We start from the raw sequence: 13,487 nt of genomic DNA, 5'->3' as shown, positions 1-13,487 counted from the left end.
TTATTTATTTGACACAGACATCACAAGTAGGCAGAGAGGCAGGCAGAGAGAGAGGGGGAAGCAGGCTCCCCACCGAGCAGAGAGCCCAGTGCGGGGCTCGATCCCAGGACCCTGAGATCATGACCAGAGCTGAAGGCAGAGGCTTTAACCCACTAAGCCACCCAGGCGCCCCCGTTTTCTCATTTTAAAGGCGCCCTTTGTGAGTAAATTATTATTGGTTGAAGCCAAGAGACCCTGTGAGTATCTTGAGTCACCCGAGATGGGCATATGTGGAGAGGGGGAAGTGGGGCAGGGCAGGCCTGGAGGTAGAGTTGAGGAGTTAGAAGCCAACCTTGAGCTCTGCTTAGCCCAGTGTGAGAGGGATTTGCTTGCAGGAGCACCACAGGGCTTGGGGACCTCTAAGCTCACCTGCTCCCCCTTCGGCCCCCCACGGCTTCCTCTGCATCCTAGAACTTGTGGGCAGGGATGCAAGGGGAGCCTGGGCTCTAGGAAATTTCCATACCCATCTGAGGTAAATCCCCCGAGGCCCCAAGATGTGTATGTGATGGGGTGGGTAGCTGCCTGGTGACTGAGCCAGGAGTAATTTGGGCAGTGGGGAATGGCTTTACTCAAGGAAGCTGGGGACAGGGAAGAGTTCTGGTGGTCCCTCTGCCTAACAACATCCTTGCAGCAGCGTGACCAGTTCATGAGGCTCCAGTGCAGGACGATGAGATCTGTGCATGCACTTTCTAGTGAGTTCAAGGTAAGCTTCTGAGACAGGACCCACACAGAACAGTAGTGCCTGTGGTATCCTAAGAAAATGCAAATTACTTGCTTGTGCGACCGCACACCTGCCCGTGCTCCACATAGAGCTCCGTGTACCCTGTGCCTGTTGGGATAAATATGGCTGTGCTGCTGGCTGGAGCTGGCAACACTTCAGTTGCCAGAGGAGGCTCTAGATTAGTCAACGGCAGCAACGTGATTACAAAAGCTAGAGTCCGGAAGCCCAGCCAGCAGCCTCTTTTGTAACAGGGACACACCCAGACCTGACACAGACAGGTTCTCTGGTTGCTTTAGCCGCCAGGCAAAGTTGCGTTCTCACAACTGAGACTGTCCTGCATTTGCCCCTCGTGGCCCTAGCAGAGGAAATGCAAGAGTACATTTCTCATCCTGAGGTAGGGAAAGAAGCTCTTTACTTACTCATCTATTTTTAAAGATTTTAAAAATTTATTTGACATAGAAAGAGGCAGTGAGAGAGGGAACACAAGCAGGGGTAGTGGGAAAGAGAGAAGCACCTGAGCCAAAGGCAGATGTTTAACAACTGAGCCACCCAGGTGCCCCAGGGAAGCTCTTTACAAACAAGTTTTGGAACTCAGAAATTTATTTTGGGGAAAAAAGAAAAGTAAACATTAGACCCTTATAGCTGAAAGAGCATAAACTGAAAAGACAAGCCACAGACGGGGACACTGGCAAGACCAAGCCAGAGAGAGACCACTTTAATTACTTAATAGATAGGGAGCTGTAAGTGCCATCGAAAAGCAGGCCGCTGACTGACAGAGTGGAAGGAGCAGGTTTTGTGGTCTGAGGTCCCCCATGCAGAGGTGCGGGGAAGGAGAACCCTGGTGAGCACTGCTGTAGTGGGTGACAGAGGCTGGGTTGCCTCCAGTGGGCTGCTGTGGGTCACAGCACATGCCCAGTGGTCCTACTTCTACTTTGACCTTCCAGGTATATCCCCAGCCTGATAGGAGGGTAATGGCCAGCAAAAATTAGGAATAGCCTGTATGCCTGTTAGTAGAGGACTGGAACCATTTAAAAGTGATTTAAATAATGGGCACCTGAGTGGCTCAGTGGGTTGAGCAGCTGGCTCTTAATTTTGGCTCAGATTATGATCTCGGGGTCCTGGGATGGTGGGGCTCCACAGTCAGTGGCGAGTCTGCTTGAGATTCTCTCTCCTTCCGCCCCTCTACCCTGTTGTGCTCTTTCTCTCTCTAAGATGAATTGAAAAAGATAATTTACGCACTCAACAAATACTGAGCCAGGAACTGCCCAGAGCGTTCGCTGTGAGTAACCTCAACTCTCCTGGGGTTTACGTTCCCAGCAGGGAAAGCAGGTGATAGGCAGGTAAGACCGAGTGAGGAGGTGTGGATGGAGGGAAGGTCTCCATGGGGGGCCCTTTCAGAGCCCAGACCTGTGCAAGACAGGAGGAGTGCTGTAGGGAGCAGGGCAGGCTGAGGCGGGGTGTGCGAGGGAAACGGTGCGGCCCAGCTGTCTCTTCCTTAAGGGAAATGGAACTCTGTGTGGAATGGCTTCAGACCCCTGGTGTAGCCTCAGAGAGGGGGAGCGGTGGGCCCTGGGGCCTCTGCCAACGTTTTTGGTTTTTTTTTTCCCGTCTATATTTAACAGCTTTATTGAGATACAGTTGACATACCAAAAGAGTTCACCTATTTAAAATGTGCAATTCATTGGTTTTTGCGCATTCACAGAGTTGTACAACCAATACTGTGGTGAATTTTAGAACATTTTATCACTCCAGGAAGAAGTGCAGGGCAGTCCCTCTGACTCTGACCCCCCTGCCCCTGGTAGCCACTGAGCTACTTTCTGTCTCTGTGGACATTTGATGTGATTGGAATCTGACACCCCCAGCTACAAGGTCTTTGGGCCCTGTGCCCTGGTGGAATGTCAGAGCACATCTTCCCTTTCTCTGGAGGAGGTCATTGGTGCCCGGGTCCTCATTGCAGTTTTCTCTGTAAAGACAAAATCCTCACTACATTTTCTTGACTTCCCCAGACGTGTACGGAAGAAAAACATTGCTTTCTGTGATTCAGCCAGGGAGAGCATTCCCACGGGGTTTGGGTGCAGCTTTTGTCTGGGATGTGTCCCTCCTGGTGGGGTCTGTGGATCTCCCGGTTATGCGGGGAAAAGTGCAGACGCAGCAGGTTCTGGGAGGAGCTGGAGTGCATATCCCTGTGTACTCACAGCTGGTGAAGGCACTGGGAGCCTGAAGCCAACAGCAGGTGGCCTGGCCAGTGGTGGCCTGCCGGGTTCCTTGTTCAGCTTGCTCACTGTTTGCTAGCAGTTACAGTCAAGAGAGTTCACCTAAACATCCCGAATCTAGCTTCTCTCAGATGATGCCGCTGCCCATCAGGATCCACTGGGGGTGGGGAGAGGACAGAGCAGGACCTGAACTCCCAGGACCTAAACACCACACTCTCCTCTCCCCGCACCATTGTACTCTCCTCCTGGCCAACTTCTGCTTCCCACCTGGTTCTGAGGGCGGGTCAGGCTGGGTCTGCAGTCCTGTGCCATTTCCAGAAGTAGATGCTGATTGTTTACTGATCTATGGTTGACCCTGAAGAAGTTGAAGATTAGGGCATTGTCAAAAATCTGTGTATAATTTTTGGCTTCCCAAACACTTATCTACCAATAGCTTCTGTTGACTGGAAGCCTTACAGATAATCAGTTGGTTAACTTACGTTTTGTATATAACACTTTTTAAATATTGTATTCTTACAATAAGGTTAAGAGGAAAAAAAAATGTTCTAATTGTAAAAAAGGGAGAATGCGTTTAAGTATGGTACTGATTTATAAAAGAAGAAATTCACCTTGGGGCACCTGGGTGGCTCAGTGGGTTAAAGCCTCTGCCTTCAGCTCAGGTCATGATCCCAGGGGTCTGGGATCGAGCCCCACATCAGGCTCTCTGCTGAGCAGAGAGCCTGCTTCCTCCTCTCTCTGCCTGCCTCTCTGCCTACTTGTGATCTCTGTCTGTCAAATAAACAAATAAAATCTTTAAAAAAAAAAAAATCCACCTTAAGTGGACCATGCAGGTCAAGGTATTCAAGGGTCAGCTGTGTTTTCGGATTTTACAGTTATTTAAATAAGAGGGACAATGGTGATACCTAGCCCTTCCAAAGGTGAAAGAAGTCTGGGATACACCCAAATCTGGCATGGTATCACATGCTTTGAGTATCCATTGTTGGAGTGAGTTTTGTAATGTTTTAAGATTTTTACATTTTTAGAAAGTGAGATCCTTTAACTTTACTCTTAGCTGTGACTGATTTTTTTTTTAATCCTGGTAATACCAGTCTTACAAAATGAGTCTTTCTGCCTCCCACTTTTTATGTTAATTTTTATCTATGCAAGTGTAAAACTCTGCTGATACCTAACAAGCAGATTGCTTGGAAATAATTCTGCATGGACTCCTGGTGTGGTGAGTGGGACTGATGAGCTCAGGGGACCCTACTTGTTCTTCTCTGGTATGGATGCGTTGTGGCTGACTTCTTGTTGTGTAGGCATCTCTTGTCTTTCCTATGCAGGTCTGGATTCTGGCTGAGATCCCAGAGCGTCCTGCTATTCTCTCTGTCCTTTGCAGCTGCAGTTACGTGAATTCGCCCTCCATAACCCCTGGCCTGTCCCTGGCTCGTCACATTTCCCAGTGCGGGTTTGAAAAGATGTTGCCTTTGGAGAAGGCATTTGCCACCCCTCGGAGCTCCCTAATTCCCCCAGAACTGCCTCTGCTAGGATCAGCAGCTGAGGACCAGGAGGAGGACCCCAAGACTGTCCTCGGGAGGGACCTTGAGTTCTCCCGCCAGCATTTCCGGAACTTCATCTACCAGGAAGCGGCTGGACCCCACCAGGCCGTGACCGAGCTCTTTGAGCTATGCCGCCAGTGGCTGCAGCCCGAGGTGCATTCCAAGGAGCAGATGCTGGAGCTGCTGGTGCTGGAGCAGTTCCTGAGCGTCCTGCCTGACAATGTCCGGCCCCTGGTGGTGGCACAGTGTCCTGAGAGCTGCAAGAAGGCAGCCTCCTTGGTGAAGGACCTTACCAAGGCCCTGGAAGAGCCAGGTGAGGCAGCTACCCCAGAGGAGAGTAGACCACAGAAGAAATACGAAGTGGGGTGGTCAGCCTTGGAAGGCGTAAAATTGACAGCATAGAGCCCAAGCCAGTCAGTGGCTTCCCTGAGAGTTGAGCTCCCTGGTGTATAAGAGGCACAGAGGTGAGCAGCCCAGAGCTGGTGGGGGCTGCAGCCTCACTACCCTGCCCAGTGGCGGCATCCTCAGAGTTGTCACATGGACCAGGAAGACTGCTCAGGCTCCTGCCCTCACATCTGCCTTCCCGATGCATGGAAGCAGAAGGGAACCAGCCCCTTAAAAGCTGAGTAAATGTTCTGGGCATTTGTTTCTATCCCCTCAATGAGGTAAGAAGAGGAGCCGTGGGGCTGGGTGGGCTGTTAACCACATTTGAGGGCAGGACCTGAAGGACTGGTGGCGGGGGTGGTCTGGAGCCTTGGGCTCTTGGTCAGAAGCCTATGTCCATGCCCATCCCCTGCAGGTTTACTGTGTGATTGTTAGCACATCTCTCCCTTTTGGGCTCACGCGCCCTTTGAGTATAAGCAGGAATGCTGTTGAGTCTCCCATGGAGCTGTCCACAGCTTTGAGGAAGGGGGAGTGTGGGAAGCATGCTGAGCCTCTGTTGTCCGTTACTACCAGGTCGGCCTGCGAGGGCCAGTGAAGACCTGGAGCCCAGCGAGACCCAGGCATCCCCTGACAACTGTGAGTGACCAGCTAGCCCTTGGGCGGGTATGGGCCAGGGTTTGATTGGGGGAGGTTGGGAGAGGGTGGGAGGGAGTTAGAGGGAGGCCAGGTAACCGAAGCCTGAAAGTCTGTGCTGACTTCTTTCTATAGGCTCTGGTGAACATGATAAGTATTTCTAATTAAATTTGTTATCAAAGATCATAGAAGATACACGTGCTTTGCTATTAATAGTGAAAAGTGTTGAGGTACAAAGAAAAAAAGTAATAATCTCTCCACCCCATGTGTCCTCTAAAACTAGACCAAGTGGTGCCCCCTGGCATGTGTTCCTTCATGTGTCTCTGCACATCTCTTGGGTGCACACACATCTCACCCAGGAGTCTCCTCAGAGGATTTGTGGCCTTCTCCCTGGAGGTGATTTTTTTGTGCCTGAGCTCATACTGTTCAGAGTGTGTCACCCAGCCAGCCCCCTCCAGATGGTGGCCAGATATCCAGTGCCATTCTTTTACCTTCATGGCATTTCACAGGATCTGCCCTTCCCGGTCCCGAGTTGGAAGTTACTGCCATTAAGGTTTCTGCCTCTTCCTACAAATGTGCTGTTAAACGTCCTCAGGCCTGTACCTGGTGTGGGAGGTTTCGTTTGTGTTGGTGGGTTCCTCGGGATCACTGGACAGAGGACATTCCACGTGGTTTTGTAGAAGTTCCGTAGCATACACAGCGCCAGTGTACAAGGGTGCCCACTTCCCCACATCCACGCCGGCACCGTACGTTCTTGCTGTTTAAGATTTCCATCATGCTAATGGGTATGAAAGCATTCTCTGATTTGTGGCTTTAGTTTGAATTCCTGGGGCCACTACTGACCTCGAGTTTCTTTTTGCTTTCTTCTTGGTGTGCTCTGCTCTGTCAGTTGAGGACAGTTGTGGGGCCCCTTGAGCTTGGGACCTGCTGTGACGTGAGCACTTGGTCCTCCCTCCCTCTGAGTTGGAGAACTCTTCACTCTCTGGGACCTATGCAAGGGAGGCGGTGGGGTCTCCCTCATTGGTTCGGGCTGCCCAGCTGTGTAAAACCAGTCTCCTCATCTTTGTCTCCCCTTCTCCCAGCCTGTCCCTCTCCAGACCCTGTGCTTCTGGAACAGGGGAAGATTGGCAACAAGAAGACTGAAGAGGCCAAGCCTGCAAAGGTCGAGCCGAAGGTGAGTAGGGTCTTTCTTGTCCGGGGGCTCATCGGGCCTGTTCCCCAGGAGGTGGATCTGTCATCCTATCTTGTGAGGCTCTCTCCCTCTCCCCATTGTTAACATGCCACCTGCTCCACAGGAGGAGCTGGGGTGGGCTGAGGTTCCAGGGCTGGACACCTGAGCTGCTGCCACCCCAGGAAACCAAGACATGAGCCTGCCTGAGAGCGGGTGGGGATGAGGCAAGGAGAGGTCTCTGGGATCAGAGCAAGCAGCCTGAGTGCTGCCACTGCCCCCTTAGGAATGTTGGACAGGGTCTCCCTTTCTGTCAGCAACCTGCCCACCCGGTATGGCGACTCCCTGGCCCTCATCCCTCTGGCTGTGGCCAAGGCACTGTTCCTCTCTTCTGGGGTGCACCATTGTTGCTAGCCACGACTCCCTTCCCCACTCCCATGCCCCCTGCCCTTGGGCACTCTGGGCCTGGACGTGCCCTTACCTCTCCCCGGGAGACAGCTCCCCCAGACCTTACAGAGCCCGTGGCCTTTGTCATGGTGACTGCTTCTCCTGACGGCAGTGAGGATGGCTGTCCCGGTCCCCACATGTGCTGGCCTGGGCCCTGTGTGGCGTGCAGGGGTGGCAGACATAGGAGACTCTGGGGTCGTCTACAGCAGTGGCTCTCAGCCAGGGTGGCTTTACCCCTCGGGGGACATTGGGTGATGTCTAGAGACTGCTTGGCGTGTCAGTACTTCTCGGGGGAGGAGGTGCTGCTGACATCCACAGGGAGGAGGGCGGGAAACATTTGCAGTGCCTGGGGCAGGCCCAGCTGACAAAGTCCCTAGCTCTGGGGCACCTGGGCCACTAGGTTGGTTGGGGATCTGCCTTTGGCTTATCCCCGAGTACTGGGCTTGAGCCCTGCCTTGGGCTCCCCACTTGACAGGGAGCCTGCATCCCCCTCTCCTGCTCCCCCTGCTTGTGCACTTGCTTGCTCTCATCAAATAAATAAATAAAATCTTTAAAAAAAAAAAAAAAAAAAAAGTCCGTAGTTCTCGGGCCAAGAAACCCTTCCATCAGGTTAAGCTGGGATCCAGGTCCAGGCCTGTGTGGTTGTGGGGGGGGGGTGGAGCCCCCCCAAGGATAGTGCCACCCCCATTATGGTCCCTGGCATTGTGGGACAAGCGTCCATCCTTCCTCTGCTCGGGAAGCCTTAGCCATGGCGGTGCTACTTTTCAGAAGTTGACATTTCCGGAGGTGCCTCTGTACCTAGGGGAGTGGGGCCACCTGGACCCGGCGGAGGAGAACCTGAAGACCTTCCGGAAGCTGCTCCTGTGGGGTGAGACCTGTCCCCATGGCCTCATACTGCATCCTCTGCCCTCTTCCAGAAGCATTGGTCTAGGGGTTTCCAACTCCCACGTGGGGCTCTGGTTAAGGCCCCACAGTGTTTTGAACATACTTGACCATGAATGACCTCGCCAGGGCCCCCACCTTGGCCCTGCCCTTCTCGATCTACACATTTGAGGACTGCCAGAATCCTGGGCTTTTGAGTTTGCAACCCCTGCTCTGTGACCTGAAGCTTCTGAACATGGAAGGGCCTCCTGGCCCCAGTGTGTCAACTTTCCCTTCCTCCTCGGTGCAGAGACGGAGCCTCTTGGCCTTCATGGGTCTTCCCTCTTGTGTGGACATCTTTGCCCACAGCCCAGAACCCAGCACAGACTTCGGAGTTCCTTGTGGTTGTAGTTTTAGGGTCTTTTCTGACTGCTCTCCCTTGAATTTCCCACTTCCTGTTGGGCTTTCCTTTTCTTCCTCAGTGGGCCTTCTTCACGCCTTTCCCAGTTTCCTGGGAGTCCCCAGCTCTCTAGGGCTCAGAGCAGCTTTGGCAGATGTCCCAGGACACAGGAAAGGATCGGGGCTGCCCCGGCCAGCCTGTGAAAGCTGAGGTGCATCGTTGGCTGTTTGTAGTCTGCTCTTGATGGCTCTTTCAGTTTTTGGTTTTTTTGATCCCACCCAGGGTTTCAACTGGCCCAGCCTGATGATACCTGCAGGCTGGAGACGGAGGAGCTCCGGTTAGTTGAAACGGAACCACCGGAAGGCAGCTTCTCAGGTGAGGTCCGAGAGCTGTGGTCAGGCCAGGGTGGAGGGTGCGCCTTTCGGAGGCTGATGGAGCTCCTCGAAGCTCCACTGGGCTCAACAAAGACCTCAACTTGGACCTCACTCTACTCCACCCCATGTCCCATACTTTTGCCGCCCACCCCCCCCAAATGTCAGAGCAGGAGGTAGCAGTCCAGTCGTTCTGTCTCTTGCTGGATAACAGCCCCAAAGCTTAGTCACTTGAGCACCAGCGGGGCTGACTGGGATTGGCTGGGCCTCTGTTTTCCCTGTGGTGGCTGTGGGGCTGTGTACACAGCCACAGTCACAGTACACAGTACACAGCCACTCAACCGTGGCAGTTGGTGCTGGCTCTTGATGGGGAACTCAGCTGCAGCAATCAGCCTGCGCTCTCCTCATTGCCTCTCCACGTGGCTGGTCTGAGGTGGCTGGTCTGAGCTTCTTCACAGTGTGGCAGCGAGGGTCAGAGAGGGAGCGTTCTGGGAGGGTCAGCACCGTCCTGTGGTGCTCTGCGAGCCTTTGCTTGCATCATACACACTTAATAAGTCCCCTAGACTAGCAGGTCACATGGTCAAACCAGTGTTCATGGTGCATGGGTTGTATGTGTGAATGTGTGTGGTGGGATACTTCCCAAGGGCCTGAATCCCAGGAGATTGCTTCATCGGGGGCCCCCGTTAGAACACGTTAGTATACTGCGCAAGCGCTCATCGGGCCCTTCTGGTGAGGATGCGGGCTTACCAGCTCATGGGTCCATTGCCAGGCTCTACTCACACACGGGTCACGGTGGCCGCTGCAGCTCACATCCCCAGTGCAGGAAGGAGACTCCTCCCTACCCCTTACACTTGTACGTGCATCTCGTGGGCTAGAACTCAGTCACATGGCCACTTCAGCACAAGGCAGGCTGGGAGTGACTGTCTTTAGGCAGGCACTTGAGCTCGGGGACTGCAAAAGATGGGGGACACACGGCAGTCTTCTCAGTAGTCTTGTTCAAATCCATCGCCCCTGGGTTTGTGGAGGGGATTGATGATGGTGTGCGTGGTGAGCACCACGTCCTCACTTGCTTCCCTTTTGCCCCGGCTTTCCATCCTGCTTCATCTCAGTCGCTGGCCTGCGCCTTTTGTTAGTTTTCTCCCGAAGGGCAGACCGCTTTGGCGTCCCTGGAGTTGGGACTGCTCACATCATGACCTTATTTCAGGCGGCAGGAGGTGGCAGGAAGGTAGAGAGAACATGTGCGAGACGCTGATGGAGAGGATCACGAGGGAAATTCTCGTTTGCCCCCTAACGGGAGCCGCCCCAGAGGAGGAGCAGCAGCTGCAGAAGGCTCTGGATCCTCAGGAGGGGGAACCAAGCCCTATCACCAAGGCCCACAGGCGGTCAGTCATCCGGGAGCCAGCCCAGGACAGGGGCACAGCCCGGGAGAGTCCCGCGGTGCCTGTGATGCCAGCCACCACGCGCCAAGGCCTTGGGAGAAAGAGGCCCTGCCCGAAGGATGTGGGTGGGCAGGGCCCCGAGTGTGTCTCCCGTGTGAGCAGCCACCTGCCGTGCCACGTGAGAGAGCCTGGTGCAGCCAGCCACAGCACAGGGTCCCTGGCTAGACCGGACCAGGATGGTTCTCCGGCAGTTTGCCCTGCTGCTGAGGAGCCTGGGCTGTCCCGCGGGAAGCCCTATGCGTGCAGCGAGTGTGGGGAAACCTTTGCATGGATCTCACACTTTATCGATCATCTCAGAAGCCACAGTGGCAGGAAGCTGTACGCATGCCCGGGCTGCTGGAAGACCTTCCACTTCAGCCTAGCCCTGGCCGAGCACCAGAAGACCCATGAGAAGGAGAAATTATACGCATTGGGGAGGGCCCTGGGACCCCACCCTGCAGCGTGTGGAGCCCATGACAGCGGGAGGCTCAGTGGGCGCATGGGGTTTGTGGCAGGCGATGTTTTCCCTGTGCACTCAGAGGCACAGAGATGAGCCACTTGCTCAAAGTGTCCCTAGAGGACAACTTCACCCGCCTGGGATTCCCGAGTAATGTATCCGGTCCTTCGAAACCCTTGCGTGGCTTCTTTGCAGTGTCTGTGTGGACGTGATCTGTTTTCTCAATGAGCTAATGTGGCTAAAGCGCTTAGAACCCAGGACGGGCCCTTGGGAAGCCCTCGTCTCCTTGTAAACACACACATGTAGACGCCCACATGCAAGCACGAGCGGTCAGGTGTGAAAGAAGATTCCCTTTCTTCCATAGCCATTTTAGCACCACCCTTGCGGTGGAACGTTTGTCATTGTGCTAAGCGTAGAGTTGCCTTAAAGGGTGTGATCTGCCAGCTCTTGCTGAAGTCAGTCTTGTCTCTGCTCCTCCTGTTCATGCTCCCCAGGGCTTCTGCTCAAGCTGTTTGGTCCTTTCATAAACACCTGATGTCAAGCTCACTTCTGAATCCTCACTAGCAGACTCTCCTAGTTAATGCACGCGTCTGCGAGTGCGGAGTGGCTTAACTGAGATCAAAGAAATGCTTGGAGCTTCGTTACAGTGTTTTCAAACCACGCATCTCTGCCCATTAGTGAATTGTGAAATCAAATTAGTGGGTGGCCACCAGTGCTACAAAGCAATGAAGTAGAATTAAATAGGTAAAAATTCATCATGTAGTAAAGGCAGATATTGTTTCGTGAAACTTCTCAGCCATGCATCTAAATACAAGAGCAGCCTGCAAAGTACGATGGATTTCTTGCACAGAGGATGGAGGCTCGTGATCAGAGCAGGTGGAAGACACCAGTAGAGGTTAATGAGATGTGACTGTCTGGACAGGTGAAGCGTAACTCCTCGGGCTGCCTAAGGTGACTTTCTGCTTTGTGTGTATAATCTGATTGCAGCATTGTTTCTTTTGCCTGAGCATAAACTTAAACTGCTTCTTGTAGATAAACTGGTGCCTCTTTTTTGTCATTGTGTTTGAGCAGGCAGTCTGTTGTAATGATGCCCAGAGCAGCAGCTTAAAGTAATAAAGGATTTTTTTCTCGCACTCACGTGACAGTCTCATGTTTGTTACTGTTGTGTGTTGTTGATGGGAGGGAAGCTCTGCTCCGTGTAGTGATTTGGAGACCCAGGCTCTGTCCCTGCCGTAGCTCTGTTCCCCACTAGACCCCCTGGTGTTCGGGGGAAAGCCGCACTTGCTCAGCTGGAAGACCACGCACATCACTTCCATTCTTGTCCTTGGAGGGCCATGATTCGCAGCCCGAGTCACGTGTGTGTGTCTGGGATTGTCTCTTCCCCCAACACCCTCATCCTAAGCTGGTTGTGGCTCTGGTTAACTTTTTTTTTTTAACCTGTATTTGGAGGCGCCTGGGTGGCTCAGTGGGTTGGGCCTCTGCCTTCGGCTCAGGTCATGATCTCAGTGTCCTGGGATCATCCCCACATCGGGCTCTCTGCTCAGTGGGGAGCCTGCTTCCCCCTCTCTCTGCCTGCCTCTCTACTTGTGATCTCGATCTCTCTGTCAAATAAATAAAATCTTAAATAAATAAACCTGTATTTGCTCTCTGAACTTTCCTTCCCAGCCTAACCCATGAGCTTGCCTCTCCTGCCACAGAGAGGTAGCACCTGAGGTGCTCTTGTTTTCAGCTTCAGGGCCACTGATAGGTCTGCCATTACCAGAAAGCCTGGCTCTCCATCTGTCCATTTCCCATCTGTGGTCTTTAGTGCACAGCTACATGGTGGTGCCTTTTTTGTTTATATTTTAAGTTTTTATTTAGAAATAATTTCCTTATAGAAAATCTTCCACTGCCTCCCTGTGAACATTTTCCCATTTGCCTGTGCTTCATGCCCCCTGCCCCCTCCACACACATTTTGGAGAGCCTGGGTCCATGTTACTACTCCAGTGAGGATTCCTTTGCTCAAAGTGCCCAGTTTGTCCACTTACGGTTGCTTTTCCCCTTAGCTAATAAGCAGTCTCTGGGGAGACACGTGGAGATAGTGGAGATACACTGCTTCTCACCCAAATGCCCCCTCACCCGGTTTCTCTTCCATTAGTGGTTCTTGCCATGATGGTTGCAGAGTTGTTGGTTATCTTTTTTTTTCTTTTTTGAAGATTTTATTTATTTGACAGATCACAAGCAGACAGAGAGAGGAGGAAGCAGGCCCCCCACCAAGCAGTCCGATGTAGGGCTCAATCCCAGGACCCCGTGATCACAACCTGGGCCAAAGGCAGAGGCTTAACCCACCGAGCCACGCAGGTGCTCCGAGTTGTTGGTTAACACCAGTCCTCCTTCTGGGCTCGCCACCCAGCCCTGGGCATCCTGCTGCAAGCCAGTGCCCTCTTTTCTCTCCATTTATTTGTCCTTATAATCAGAATGAATTTAGGGATTCTTGTGTTCTCCGTGTTTTTTCAAGTTTTATAACTTAGTACCATCCTTGGTTATTTTGGCACTCAAGTTGTCCCAGATGTGGCCAATGAGAGTCTCTTCAAGAAGGCTCCTGCATCCCTGTGACATGCCTCTGTTTTTTGCCTGTTTTTTTTGCACGGTTCTTTTTAGTATAAGACGTTATTCCAAGCCCAAATTATTCCTACCCTAAAATCAGCCATTTTCCAGTTCCAGAGAACTGGTTCCTTTTAGTGGGACTGCTCTGAGACCAAATCTGAGTGCCTTCAAACCTGAGGTGTATTCATTGCTACTAGAGTATCTTCCAGTGAGCTGGGAAATGTGGACACACAGGTACAAACACAAAGGCCTGT

At 52.7% G+C, this 13,487-nt stretch overlaps 1 protein-coding gene across 9 annotated transcripts in view; it reads left to right on the top strand.

Annotated features, from left to right (window-relative positions):
• LOC116579380 (zinc finger protein 329) overlaps positions 1-11,784 on the top strand; it is a 54,365-nt gene extending 42,581 nt beyond the window's left edge. For 4 of the 9 annotated variants that reach the window (XM_032324714.1, XM_032324717.1, XM_032324709.1 and 1 more), the window contains 6 exons: positions 4,349-4,821; positions 5,466-5,528; positions 6,608-6,699; positions 7,909-8,008; positions 8,684-8,776; positions 9,977-11,561. In XM_032324714.1, coding sequence (XP_032180605.1) covers positions 4,428-4,821; positions 5,466-5,528; positions 6,608-6,699; positions 7,909-8,008; positions 8,684-8,776; positions 9,977-10,743 — 1,509 coding nt within the window. In that variant the 5' untranslated portion in view covers positions 4,349-4,427 and the 3' untranslated portion in view covers positions 10,744-11,561. Of the gene's footprint in view, positions 1-158; positions 743-4,292; positions 4,822-5,465; positions 5,529-6,607; positions 6,700-7,908; positions 8,009-8,683; positions 8,777-9,976 lie in introns of those variants that run through there. The other 5 variants (XM_032324713.1, XM_032324712.1, XM_032324708.1 and 2 more) reach the window with 3 other exon arrangements.
• The last annotated feature ends 1,703 nt before the right edge of the window (positions 11,785-13,487 follow it).

The sequence above is a fragment of the Mustela erminea genome, chromosome 19 (genome assembly GCF_009829155.1).
Source record: "Mustela erminea isolate mMusErm1 chromosome 19, mMusErm1.Pri, whole genome shotgun sequence".
NCBI lineage: Eukaryota > Metazoa > Chordata > Mammalia > Carnivora > Mustelidae > Mustela > Mustela erminea.
The sequence above is the reverse complement of the archived record's forward strand: the minus strand, read 5'-3'. Positions and strand labels throughout refer to the sequence as shown.